The sequence below is a fragment of the Pan paniscus genome, chromosome 21, assembly GCF_029289425.2.
Source record: "Pan paniscus chromosome 21, NHGRI_mPanPan1-v2.0_pri, whole genome shotgun sequence".
NCBI lineage: Eukaryota > Metazoa > Chordata > Mammalia > Primates > Hominidae > Pan > Pan paniscus.
Window position 1 is genome coordinate 49,279,994 of NC_073270.2, and position 14,071 is coordinate 49,294,064.

At 47.2% G+C, this 14,071-nt stretch overlaps 1 protein-coding gene across 4 annotated transcripts in view; it reads left to right on the forward strand.

The window, feature by feature from the left end:
* L3MBTL1 (L3MBTL histone methyl-lysine binding protein 1) overlaps positions 1-11,119 on the forward strand; it is a 43,308-nt gene extending 32,189 nt beyond the window's left edge. The window contains exons 20-22 of one of the 4 annotated variants that reach the window (XM_008951293.2): positions 303-460; positions 905-967; positions 8,275-11,119. In XM_008951293.2, coding sequence (XP_008949541.2) covers positions 303-460; positions 905-967; positions 8,275-8,409 — 356 coding nt within the window. In that variant the 3' untranslated portion in view covers positions 8,410-11,119. Of the gene's footprint in view, positions 1-302; positions 461-904; positions 973-1,090; positions 1,281-8,274 lie in introns of those variants that run through there. The other 3 variants (XM_055104512.2, XM_055104510.2, XM_055104511.2) reach the window with 3 other exon arrangements.
* Positions 11,120-14,071: the final 2,952 nt, after the last annotated feature.

A 14,071-nucleotide genomic window follows, 5' to 3' on the forward strand; every position in this document is an offset into this window, starting at 1 on the left:
AGCAGCTCCAAGAGAGTATCCTTGCAGGGCCCAGGGTGGTGCAGCCTCAGAGAGATGGGGTGAGGGTCATTCCGAATAGCTGACCTGAGAGTCTTTAAGAGAGTCACTTTACCAGCAGGAGTGAACACTGTGTGAGGAGTCAGGAGATACGGCTCACCCTCTTGACTCTACAGGCTGTCAGAAGGGGCCCGGAGTCCTGTCTACTCTGCCAGCCAGTCTCCTGAGTGGTGTGGGTATGCATGGGCTTCGGGAACAGTTTAGTCATCCTCGTTGGCCTGCCAGCCTCTGCCTCTGCTTTCCAGCCCTCACGCCTGATGTCGTGCACCAGTCCCTGTTCATGTCAGCCCTGTCGGCCCACCCTGACCGCTCACTCTCAGTGTGCTGGGAGCAGCACTGCAAGCTCCTGCCAGGAGTAGCGGGCATCTCAGCCTCGACAGTCGCCAAGTGGACCATCGATGAGGTGAGGAGCAAGGGCCCTTCTTTATCCTTCTCTTCCTCTCCTCCTCCCTCTCACCATACCCTGGTGGAAAGGCCCAGGTCAGGTAGAACCCGGTACCACTCCTGGCACTACCTCTTGCTCATCTGTCCTGTGCACAGTCCCTTCTAGCTGCCCAGTAGGGGCTGACTGAGACCCTTCCTGATAGGCCCATCATGGCAGAGGGGGCGGGGGCTGTGCTGCTGTTTCAGCCAGAAATCCAGCAGGAGAGGCAGGCTTCAGTCCCAGGCCTCAGAAGCAAGGGGCCCAACTTGGCACATCTGCCAGCATAGAAACCCTAGGATCCTTTTAGGCTGGTGAGAAAAAGCAGCATTGGCACAGCTCAGAAGCACCTAGGCTGTGGAGGCCAGCTCTCCCTACATGCCTAAGCTCTGTCCCCTGGTCAACATGTCATCTTTGGTTTCCAAGGTCTTCGGCTTTGTTCAGACCCTGACAGGTTGTGAGGACCAAGCACGCCTCTTCAAAGACGAGGTAAGGTGCAAGTGCAGAGTGGGAGACAGAGCCGGGGTCACTGTCCTTAAGACGGCAGGAAGCAGGTGCCCTCCCCAGCGTCACTTCTGCTAGGGAGGGACCCGTGTTGCCCCACCGGGCAAGAATAGTCAGAGTGACCCATGTGTCTGGGAAGACTCTAGTCTGGACTGTGGCCCAGCTTGGGGACCTTGTGTGCTCAGATCATCTTCAGGAAGGAAAAGGCATCCTGGAGACAGGAGTCCATTCACTCCTCTGCTCTCTACCCACTCATTTGCTTGCCAAACTTAGCTTTGCCAGTGATAGTCAATATTAAAGTGTACTTTTTTTCCCTTTAATCCAATATAGCTGATAATTAAAGTGTATTTTGAATGACACAGATATTGTGATTTACTGCAAGGATCCTAACACACACTTAAAATCAAGAGCCAAGGAGTAGTGAGTTGTAGATAAAAAAAGAATGTCAGCTTTGGAGACAGTCTGGGTTTAAATCCCAGTTCTGTCAATTTGAGCTGTTTACTGTCTCTGAGCCTACATCTTCTTGTCTGTAAAATGGAGATAAAATGGGTTTAATGAGGTCTACCTTGCAGAGCCATTGTGAGCATTGGAAATGATGAATGAATCATACCAGAATGTCTAGTATAATTACAGTCATGCATTGCTTAACGATGGAGATACATTCTTAGAAATGTGTCACTAGGCAATTCTGTCATTGTGTAAACATTATAGAATGTACTTACACAAACCTAGATGTTATATGTATTTTTATTTACATGTATATTTTCACATGAAAAACCAAATGTCCCAGCATTATTACCGAATGTCAGCCATTTCCCCTACTTGATCTGCAATGCCAATATCAAGGGCCATGTATCAGGTTTCTGTATATGTTCCACTATAATCTTATGGGACCATGGTTTTAAATGTGGAATCATTGACAGAAATGTCTTTATGTAGCATATGGCTGTGTATCACTAGTATATAATAGAGCAATATTATGGAGGAATATGTAGATCTAATCACTTTACCTATACAAAATGACTGCTATGGTGGGAACACAATAAACACCAGTTTTGACTTTTAGTGCATAGTTGCCCTTAAGTAAAGAACTTTGTCGGCCGGGCGCAGTGGCTCACGCCTGTAATCTCAGGACTTTGGGAGGCCAAGGTGGGTGGATCACCTGAGGTCAGGAGTTCAAGACCAGCCTGGCCAACATGGTGAAACCCTGTCTCTACTAAAATTACAAAATTAACTGGGTGTGGTGGCATGCACCTGTAGTCCCAGCTACTCGGGAGGCTGAGGCAGGAGAATCACTTGAACTTGGAAAGAGGAGGTTGCAGTGAGCCGGGATTGCACCACTGCACTCCAGCCTGGGCAACAGAACGAAACTCCGTCTCAAAAAACATAAAAAGAAAGTAGTTGGCTCTTCTTGCCCTGGAAGAGTGTCTGTATCCAAGCCCAGCACAGCCAGTTTCCTCCTTTAGCTGTGTGTGGTGGAGCTCCCAAACTCCTCCCACTTCCAGGTGCTTTCCTTGCCCTCTGTGTTGGTGATCTTCTCTTCATGTACGTGTCCAGAGCTGAACTCCATGTTTTCGATGGCCTCTGGCCAACATAGAACACACCGGGGTGCTGCTCCCCTAGAAGTGTTTTAATTGAGATAAAATGCCTATAGAGAGATAGGCACACATCTTGAAAGTACAATTTCACAGGTTTTATGACATGTCTGCCCTTGAACTCAACACTTCAATCAAGGTACAGACATTTCCTCTCGTGTTAAGTCATACAAAAAAATTTAACAAAAAAAAAAAAAAGAAAAGAAAAAGATACAGACATTTCCCTCATACCAGAAAGTTCTTTCTCAGCCCCTTTTAGTCAGTCCGCACCCCAAAAGACAACCACTATTCTAATTTCTAGCGTCATAGATGAGCTTTGCCTGTTCTGGAACTCATATAAATGGAATCATAGAGCATGTACTCTTCTAGGTCTGTCTCTGCACAGTGTCATGTTTTTGAGGCTTCTCCATGTTGTTATCTGTATCTGTAGTTTGTTTATTGCTGACTGGTGTTCCATTTCATGAGTATACCATAATTTCTTGTTAATGGTCAACATTAGGGTTATTTTCTCTTCCCCTAGATTTGAACCCTATTTTTTTGTTAGCAAAACTTAAGTTTGCCCTAGCTTTATTATAGCCACATCACACTAGTTTGGGGTTCATAAAAGCCCCCAGGTGGTTTTCATGTCAACTACAGTCGAACCAAATTTTCCAGTGAGTACTTTCACCACTGAGTTTTTTTTTTTAATTAACCTAATGTAAAACTTTACATCCACCCTATTAAATGTTATCTGGTTGGTTTCATAGCCTTGTTTTAAATCTTGATTCTGTCATCTATGATGTTAATAAGGCTTTCCAACCTCATACAGCTTGCACATTTGATAACTAAGCCTTCTGTGTCTTTGTCCAAGTCTTAACATGTTTTATGAGAAGGCAGAACCACGTGGCACCCTGTTTCAAACCTTTCTGTAGGTTGACCACAGGTCATAAGTCAACACTCTTCGAATGTAGTTGTTCAGCCAGCTGCAGAGCCACCCAAGTTTCATCCTCCAGCCTATGCTTGGCTTTGCATTCTCTTCTTCTTGTGACAAGGGTTGTGTCTCCCAGGAACATCTGCTGTGTCTCTTGGTTCAGCATGGTCTGTGATATAAAAAACTAGTGGCCAAAGGGAGGTGTACTGGTAGACTGCCAGCATTAAATAGAATCTCAGAGTGGAGCAGGACCTTTATGGGGTCTGAGGATCACCATCTCCAGTGTCTGGCCCATGTCATCAGTTTCCCTATGTAGGACAATGCTCCAGGAGTGGGCTCTCTCTGGCTTAACTGATGATTGGGTATTCAGGGACACCAATCAAGATGCTCTCCATCTGGGACACAGACCAGCCAGTAGAGGGTTGCTTCATGAGTGAGGAATTAGAGCAAAGTGCATAGATGGTCTTATGGTTGTTCTGTACTGGTGGCCCTAAAAGTAGTCTGTCCAGTCCTCTCTTTGTCATCTTTATTGTAGCCATTGTGTATTTGTCTAATTCATCAGCAAATAATTATTGATGTCTGCTTTGTGCCTGGCCTTGTATAAGGTGATGTGATACTGAAGCAGGTAAGAACAGGTCCCTGCTCTTAAGGTTCTCTGCATGGTAGGGGAGACAGAATTGTAAGTTGTTGCTCCTGGTGGAGTGTGGTAAGGGCCGTGAAAGACACATGTGCAGGTGTCCTGGGAGCCCAGAGGAAGGGGAGGTCAGAGAGGGGCCAGTGGGCTCTACTAACTGTGCAGCCAGATGTTTACTGGCAGCTTCCTGCTTCCCAAATGTCTGATTTTCTTGGGCTCCTGGTAGACCACACCTTTCTGCTGTGAAAGCATAGAAGTCCCAGTGGGGTTTTGAAAGTGCCAATTAAATCTTAGCTTGACCTGTGTTAAACATTCCATGTGTGGCTCTCTCAAGATCTATCCAGATCACCTCAATTTTAGGAAATTCCCTGGACCTCTCCACAGCACTACAGGCTGTTGCTTAGGGTGGATTATTGTATGGCTTATTTTATCCATTTTCCTGTTGATTTCCTCTGCCTTCAAGGTCAGAACATGACCCTTTTCCTGATCATATGACTCAAAACTCCCGATAACCCACCAGCACACAGACAACATCTTAGATTTTCTGAGGTCATTCCATTGTTCCCTTACCTAGTCTCAGACTGCCAGACCACAGACTCTGGCCTTTGCTTTGAAGAACCTGGAACCTGGGCTTTGGCAGTTACCGTGGGTGAGAAATCTCAGGCGATATACAAGGAACCATATACCAGTGGGTTCTCTGAATGATAAGAACTGAAATCCTGACCGGGGCGGTGGTTCACTCCTGTAATCCCAGCAATTTGGGAGGCCAAGGCGGGCAGATTATTTGAGGTCAGGAGTTCGAGACCAGCCTGGCCAATGTGGTGAAACCCAGTCTCTATGAAAAATTAAAAAAAATTAGCCAAGCATGGTGGTGCATGCCTGTAGTCCAGCTACTCGGGAGGCTGAGGCATGAGAATCGCTTGAACCTGGGAGGTAGAGGTTGCAGCGAGCTGAGATCGTGCCACTGCACTCCAGCCTGGGCACAGAGCAAGACTCTGTATCAAACAAACAACAACAAAAAAAGAAAATAAATGAACTCCTGTAAGAATCCATGCTTAACTCTGCCAGGGGTTCCTTTCCTTCATATCCTGAACTTCGAGATCTCCCTGGCCAGGCTTTGTGATTCAATGGGACCATCAAGAAGGAGCCCCAGAGGCCAGGCATGGTGGCGCACATCCGTAATCCCAGATGTCAGGAGTTCAAGAGCAGCCTGGCCAACATGGTGAAACCCTGTCTATACGAAAAATACAAAATTAGCCGGGTGTGGTGGCACATGCCTCTGGTCCCAGCTACTCAGGAGGCTGAGGCAGAAGAGTCACTTGAACCCGGGAGGCGAAGGTTGCAGTGAGCTGAGATCATGCCACCGTACTCCAGCCTAGGTGACAGAGCAAGACTCAGTCTTAAAAAAAAAAAAAAAAGGTGGGGAGCTCCAGAGCCAGACCGGCATGAGGTGTCTGAATCTGGATGTTTCTGCACAGACACATCTGCTGGGGGTCAGCAAAGAGAGCTCCTCAGGTCCAAGGGAGCTGCCTCCTGGGATGACCACTTGGCATCCCCCTCACAGCTCCCAGTGTCTTAGGCAAGCAGTATCTCCAGTGCTTCCCCATCGAGGGGGTGCTGGAGAGAGAATAGAATGGCAGACTCCTTGAGAAAGGGGGAAATGGGCTTATTCAGCAGACCCTGGTCTTAGACCTGAGAAGCCGCTTTTCACTTGAGGGGTCATTTTGGAGCATTAGAAAGGAAGCTTAATGCAGATAATCTCATCGGTGTGTTTGGCTACTAGACTTTTCATTTTCTTTTGGGGGAAAGGTTTTTAGCCATCAGAAGTGCCAGTTTTCAGAGCCTCCTTGGTTAGTGAATTGGGAAAGACCAGGTAACTGTTTTCTCAGAGCTGCTGGGGGGACAGATATATGGGGTTCATTCCCCCACTCTGTCCTGCCTCCGTTTAACCTCTAAGGTTGCCAGCCTCTCTGAGATACAGTCCTGTTGTCGCCACACCTCAGAGATCCTTTCATTCATTCTTTCTGGATTTACTGAGCACCTGACTTATGTCAGGTAAGTAGCCCCCTGGTGCTCCTGGAAGGCAAATGAAGAAATACGTATAATTCAGGGGAGTTTGTGGAACTGTGTGAACTCCAGACAGAGTGGAAGGAGTGGGCAGTTCTGACTGCTGGGGAAGCATGCTGACAGCGAGCAGGCCTTCCTGGCAGGGGTGGTAGAGGGAACAGAGCTGCAAGGCAGAAGACACCCAGTTATTGGGGAAGGGTCTGTAGTGCAGTCTGTGGAGCTAGGTGTGAGGAGGGCTCACTTGGAACTGTGGGGCAGGGCCAGGCTTGGGCAGCATCGCCCCCTGAGCTGCATGAGTCATGTCCATAGGATACCCCTACCCAGCTCTCACAGTGATTAAGAACACAGGTCAGCACTTATAAGCTAGGTATATCTTGGGCAAATTCTGTAGCCTGTCTGCCTTGGTTTCCTCATCTGTATAATCGAGATAATGCTGGTATTGCTTCATAGGGTTATTGTGAGGATTAACTGAGTTAATACACAACAGGTGCTTAGGAGCGGTGCCTGGCACGTAAGAAACAACATAGAAGTGTTTTCATTGCTATGATGCTTGAGGGGTGAGCATAGGAGGGATGGCGTCTCCTCAAAAACAGGGTCCCCCAGCTCAGTCTCTTGACCCCCACAGCCTGCCTCCCAGCTCTCTTCATTCTATCCCGTCCTCCACAACTGACCAACTGACTTCCCTCCTTGACTCTACCCATATACCTAGCTACTAGAATTAACAATTACTAATATTTTCCATATTTGTTTCACCTATATTTGGATGAAGTAATTTTAAGTAAATTTTAGACATCATGACATTTCACCCCTGAGGACATAACTTGCATCTCTAAAAACTAAGGACTTTCTTTACATAACCACAATATTGTTATCCCACTACCAAATTGCAAGTAACTCCTTTATATCATCCAATACCCAGTCTGCATTCATATTTCCCCAGTTCTCAGGATACTTTTTGCCGTCTTTAAGCCAGAATCCAAACAAGGCCTACATAATTGGTTTTGGTTTTTATGTCTCCTAAGTTTCTTCTATTCTAGAAGAGCCCCTCCCATCCTTTTTTTCCTTTTTTAATGACTTTTTTTTTTTTTTTTTTTTTTTTTGAGACAGAGTCTTGCTCTCTCGCCCAGGCTGGAGTGCAGTGGCGCGATCTTGGCTCACTGCAAGCTCCGCCTCCCGGGTTCACACCATTCTCCTGCCTCAGCCTCCCGAGTAGCTGGGACTGCAAGCGCCCGCCACCACGCCCGGCTAATTTTTTGTATTTTTAGTAGAGGCGGGGTTTCACTGTGTTAGCCAGGATGGTCTCGATCTCCTGACCTCATGATCCGCCCGCCTCTGCCTCCCAAAGTGCTGGGATTACAGGCATGAGCCACCGCACCTGGCCAATTGACATTTTTAAAAGTCTTTCAGAATGTGGTTTTTTGGATTTGTCTTGTTGCTTTCTAGTGGTGTCACTTAACTTGTTCCTCTATCCCCTGTATTTCCCATGAACTGAAAGTTAGATCCAAAGGCTGGGTTAGATTTAGGTTAAATTTCTCACTGTCACTGTCTCTGTTTCTCTCTCTGTGTCTCTCTGTCTCCCCCTGCCCCCCTCTGCTTTTGGCAAGACTAGTTCCTAGGTGATACTATGTACTTTGTACTGCCTCATGTCGGAATGCACACAATGTCTGCTCGTCTTGCTGTTAGCAGCACTAAGGTTGACCATTGAGGTCATGTGGGGACAACAAGAGCAGGTTTCTCAAAGCCACTGTCTGTGAGGACTCAAAAGACATTTTGCGGATACAAATGCTAAACCTCAGACCAGTCAGCAGAAAGAGAAAGAGAACAAGTGTGTGAACACGGGGAAACCAGTGGCTGTCTTTCTTTCCTTCTCCGTCCCCATTGCTGTCTTCCTTTTTTCCTTTCTCCCTCCCTTCTCCTTTCTCCTGGTCCTTTCTCTCCCCTTCTCTCCTCCTTCCCTTTCTCCCGCATATCCTTTACTCCTACTCCCCTCCCCCATTCCCCATGCACACCCCTCCCTTTCCTTCACCCCTGCCCCGTGACCCTTTCCACCTTCTCCACTTTCCACCTCCCTCCCACAACCCCTCAGATGATTGACGGCGAGGCCTTCCTTTTGCTGACACAGGCGGACATTGTGAAGATCATGAGCGTCAAGCTGGGCCCAGCCTTGAAGATCTATAACGCCATTCTCATGTTCAAAAACGCCGATGACACCTTAAAGTGACTGGCCCAGGGCTGGGCCCTCCTGCGGCCCCTGCTTGGCCTCCCTCTCCAGCTGATGCTTTCTTCCTGACCTGAGTTCCTCATACCCCACACGTCCCCATGCTCCACCTATATCTGACCAGGGCTGGTCCTTCTTAGAGGGTGCATGGGAGCTGAGGAGCCCTGGGGAGGGTAGGCACCCAGCCCCAAGTCCTAGAGCTCATTCGCCACCAGGCATGTCGGTGAGGGCGTGACTGGCAGGGGCATTACTCATGGAGTCAGTTGGACTGTGGCAGCCCCACAGCCCCAGTGGACTTTTATTGTATTACCAAAGGGTCTTTTTCTTGGCAGTGGAGGAGAGACTAGTAGAGCAGCAGTCCTTCAATCTGAGGCCCCTTTCCCTCTTTTGGTATCTCTGTGTACTTTTCTCTCCTTGGCTCCTTTCCTCCTGCCAAGAAGTGACCCCACCACAAACGTATTTACTCCTGGAGGTACCTCCTCCCTTTCTGTCTGCTGGTTTTGCTGCCCTCATTCTGCTGCTTCGTTTCCTGGGCAGTGCCCCCAGCCAGACCCCACTGGCTCTTCCCCCTGAGATATGTGAACCTCGGAAACATGTTTTCATAAGATCCCTTGGAAGTCTCTAGCTGCCTTTCTCTCTTTTGCCCAGAATTGAGAGATTCTGAGCCAAGATGCCTTCCTGAACTTACCCAGTTCTGGACCAGTTGGCATTTTAGTGTCCCACGCCAAGTCCAAGTTCCAGCAGAATGAGCAGGTGGTTTGAGCCTGTTTTATAGATGGCAGAGGTTGAGGTTCCACTGCTGTTTTCCATACACCCTTCATGTGTTGAGTCTGGGAAGGAGTAAGCCTAGCCTGCCAGTAGCCTAGGTTAGGAGACCAGCATAAGGATTTGTTAGACAATCTCGGGTCTTTGGCCAGAGGGGCAGCTCCAGCAGGCATAGTGGTGCCTGAAGTTAGGAATACTGTCCTCTCTGTAGCCTTGGACCTCAGCCAAGGTATTGCCCATGGGGTGATGGCTCCAGGCCTGCCAGGCCTTCTGCCATGAGAATGTAGCACTCTGTGTAGCACACACCCCCATGACATCATTCAACCTGTCCCTTAAATGTTGACCACTAGCTCTTGCAGCGTCTTACAAAGACGACTTGAAGTTGGGAGTTAGGAAGGTGAACTTTTCTATCTGAATTCTCCGGGTCCCTGAAGCCCTCCTTGCCGCTCTCCACCTGCCTTGCACTGCCAGCTGGGTCCCTGCTGGGGCTCTGGGACTTCCACTTCTCAGTCCACATAGGAACCCAGCTTCCACTGAGTCACTGCCAAACCTGCCTCCCAGCCTGGGTGGGAAGGGGGAGAGCCACTGGTAGGAGCCAGCCCCACATGGAGGTGAGGAGCCACTGCCAACCTCCCGTGCCCAGGTGCTGATGTGGGCCTGCAGAGTGTGGGGCCGGTGCCTTCCCCCAGACACCCCTTCTCTCAATCATGTGATGCGTGTGTGTGTGCATGTGTGTGTGTGTGTGTGTGACACTCTCAGAAGTGTTTGACAGGGTGCAGATGTGAGGCTCAGTGTTGGGAAAATGCCAAGGGCTATTATCATTAAAATTTGAAGCTTTATTTTTCCCTTAGAAGTGGGAAACCCAGAGCTCTGTTGATTTCCTACCACAACCCAGTAGGGGCCTCTCTCTCCCATGGGCTGGACAGCTTTTTGAAGAAGCCATTCAGCTCCCACAGTTGAGCTCCCACAGGGCTTTAGGTGTCCGTTCCCTTTCAACTGCTCAAAGGCAGCTTTGAGCACAGCCTTCCTGGAAGGAAGCTAGGCAAGACCTGCCACACAGCGAAGGTTGGGTTTACAAGGGTGACATGGGTACCCCCTTGGCCAAGAGTAAAGAAGAACAAGTCTAAGCCTTGCTTTTATCTTAGTTGTCTGGGTGGTAGCAGAACTCATCAGCTCCTTATCCTCAGTCTGTTCCTCTAAAAGATGAGAGATGTTCACTGACTTTGTGCAGTGAGAAGGCAGCAAGTACTCACGGCTGGTGCTGTGGGACCTCACAGCTTCTAAGGAGAGGGGCTGGGAGGGCCTTTGCCATCGGATCTGCCAAGCACCTAATGCTTGCCTGTGGTGAAGGCAAGATGGACCAAGGGCCTTGGAGAAAAGGGCTCCCAGGCCTCTGAACTTTGAGGCCTCAGCACTTTCTGCACTATTGTCAAACTCTTTGGAAAGAAACCAAATCATTAAAAAGTAGAAAGAAATCTGCCTCTTGTCTGCCCTACTGCCCCTTTACCCACACTCTGTCCCCAAATGATATTATTGCACCTTGACCTGGGAGCGCAGAGAGGGGAGGGAGTTGGCAGAGACTTCTGGTGCCCTCTGCCCTCCTAGCAACAGGTGCCACTTATATTTTGGCCCCTGGCAGCCTCGCCCAGCCCCTGATCAGCCCAGGCCTAGGGCAGTTAGGACCTTTCTGTTTATTTTCTGAAGCAGAGAGAATGATCTCAGAGTTTGCAAATGAAGCCTTTTTTGCACTTTCATTCACATGCACTTTGGTGGGGTTACATTTTTGTACTTGCCTCTTGTGTGTGCACATGTGTGTATGTGTTCTTTAAGAGAATCTTCTGGCTTAAGCTAAGGTGACTCTTGAAGGAGAAAAAGTTACAAACAAAATGTGGTGTGATTTGTCAGTGTATCAAAACAACATAAATAAACTTGAACAACTGATAACGCAGCCAGAGTCTGTTTCTATTTTCATGATAAAACATCCAGAGAACACAAAATGGTTATCAGTAGTGGCATTACTGAAGAGACTAAAGTGTTCTCTTTGTTGTTAGTTAGGGGTCCTTATAGTTTTTAAGGAAAGAAACAAAGGATAAGGATAAATGGTTATCTGTCTGCACTGAAAGTGTAAACAGTGGGAACTCCCAGAGATCAGTGTGTAAAAGGGCCTGATCTTTAACATTTGATAAATGGTCAAGGGCAGAAAATTCAATGAAACCTGTAATTTTTAAAATAATAATATCAGCTGGGCACAGTGGCTCACACCTGTAATCCTAGCCACTTTGGAGGGCCAAGGAGGGAGGATCACTTGAGGCCAGGAGTTCAAGACCATCCTGGGTAATGTAGCTAGATCCTGTCTCTATAAAAAAAAAAAAAAAGTATTTTTTATGGTGGCGTATGCCTGTAGTCCCGGTTACTTAGGAGGCTGAGGCGGGAGGATCACCTGAGCCCAGGAGTTCGAGGCTGCAGTGAGCTGTGATTGCACCACTGTGCTCTATCCCAGTGCTCAAATAAAAAATGAAAACATCAAACTTTCAGATGGGGAAATGTCAACCTGAAGAGTTAGATTTTGTTAAGCTTCCCAGAGACTACGAGCAGGTGGGAAGGTGGCACCTTTCCCACCTTAAAGTGTTTGATCACTTTAACTGCTTTCTCATCAATATCCTTAATTTCTTTGCCCTGCTGCTGTTCCAGATCACTTGTCTAGAAGCTCCAACCATGGAGCTGTCCGAGAGCGCATCCTCTCCACACCACAACTGGGAACCTACCTGACCGAGATTGGTGCCATGATAGACTGGTAGTCCCTGGCTTCAATGTGAACTGAACCCTCAGGGCTACCCAGGAAGCACGTAGGGTCTGGGGGCTTTAGCTCTGACTTCCCTTTTCATGCTTCTCAAACCTCCTACCCCATTGTCTTGACAGATATCCTTACCATCCATGTCACAGAGAAAGTGGAAGTCATAGGAAGAAACACCTTCACCTTCCTGCTGTCGCATCTGCATGTCTCCTCCCACCCCCATTCGTTCTGTTTCTTTCCTATTACAGTGGAAGACTTGATGCTTCCACTTGTCAGAAGCTAATCTTCTACTAGCCATGGCTGCAATAAAAGGAAAAGAAACATCAAGAGACAGGAAGAGGCTTTTGGACATTTAAAATGGGATTATGGAGATAAAAATTCAACACAAGGGTCAAAAGATAAAGTTGAAGACATTTCCCAGTAGGCAGAATAAAAAGAAAAAGAGAGGCCGGGCCTGGTGGCTCATGCCTGTAATCCCAGCACTTTGGGAGGCCAAGGCAGGCAGATCACGAGGTCAGGAGTCTGAGACCAGACTGACCAACGTGGTGAAACCCCGTCTCTACCAAAAATACAAAAATTAGCCAGACGTGGTGGTGCGCTCCTGTAATCCCAGCTACTCAGGAGGCTGAGGCAGGAGAATTGCTTGAACCCGGGAGGCAGAGGTTGCAGTGAGCCGAGATTGCACCACTGTACTCCAGCCTGGGTGGCAGAGTGAGACTTCACATCAAAAAAAAAAAAAAGAAAGAAAGAAAAAAAGAAAGAAAAGATGAGAAATGGGAAAGAAGAAAATATCAGAGGACTAGTTGGAGGCCCAAATATATGATTAATAGAAATTCTAATAAGAGAGAACCGAGAAAACAAATTATATCAAAAATAAACAACAAACTTGTATACTGAAAACAACAAAACATTGCTGAAAGAAATTCAAGAACACCTAACTAAATGGAAAGAGATCTGTGTTCATGGCTAGGAAGACTTAATATTGTTAAGATGTCAATATTACCCAAAGATATTTACATATTCAATGCAATCCCTATCAAAATCTCAGCTGATTATTTTTTTCTTGCAGAAATGGAAAGACAGATCCTTAAATTCCTATGGAATTGCATGAGGCCTCAGATAGCCCAAACAATCTTAATAAAGTATAACAAAGTTGAAGAACAAACCGATTTCTTTCTTTCTTTTCTTTTTCTTTCTTTTTTTTTTTTTTTACAGAGTTTTGCTCTCGTTGCCCAGGCTGGAATGCAAAGCCACAATAATCAAAACAGTGTGTTACTGGCATAAGGACAAATAGACCAATAGGATGGAATTCAGAGTCTAAAAACAAGTCCATATGTCCATAACCAATTGAAATTGTTTTTTTTTTTTTTTTTTTTTTGAGACAGAGTCTCGCCCTGTCGCCCAGGCTGGAGTGCAGTGGCGCGATCTTGGCTCACTGCAAGCTCCGCCTCCCGGGTTCACGCCATTCTCCTGCCTCAGCCTCTTGAGTAGTTGGGACTACAGGTGCCCGCCACCATGCCCGGCTAATTTTTTGTATTTTTAATAGAGGCGAGGTTTCACCGTGTTAGCCAGGATGGTCTGGATCTCCTGACCTCGTGACCCACCCGCCTTGGCCTCCCAAAGTGCTGGGATTACAGGCGTGAGCCACCACGCCCAGCCTAACCAATTGATTTTCAGTAAGAATGCCAAGTCCATTAAACGGGGAAAGTACAGTTTCTTCAACAAATGGGTCTGGGGTAACTGGATTTATACTTGTAAAAGAATGAAATTGGATACCTACCTCACCCCGTATTCAAGAATTAACTCAAAATGGATTGATGACCTAAATATAAGAACTAAAACTATAAAACCCTAAGAAGAAAACATAAAGGTATATCTTCATGACCTTGGAATTGGCAATGAATTCTTAGCTATGACACCAAAAGCATAAGCAACAAAAGAAAAAATAGATAAATTGAACTTCATGGCTGGGCACGGTGGCTCACGCTTGTAATCCCAGCACTTTGGGAGGCCGAGGTGGGCAGATCATAAGTCAAGAGATCGAGACCATCCTGGCCAACATTGTGAAACCCCATCTGTACTAAAAATACAGAAATTAGCTGGGCG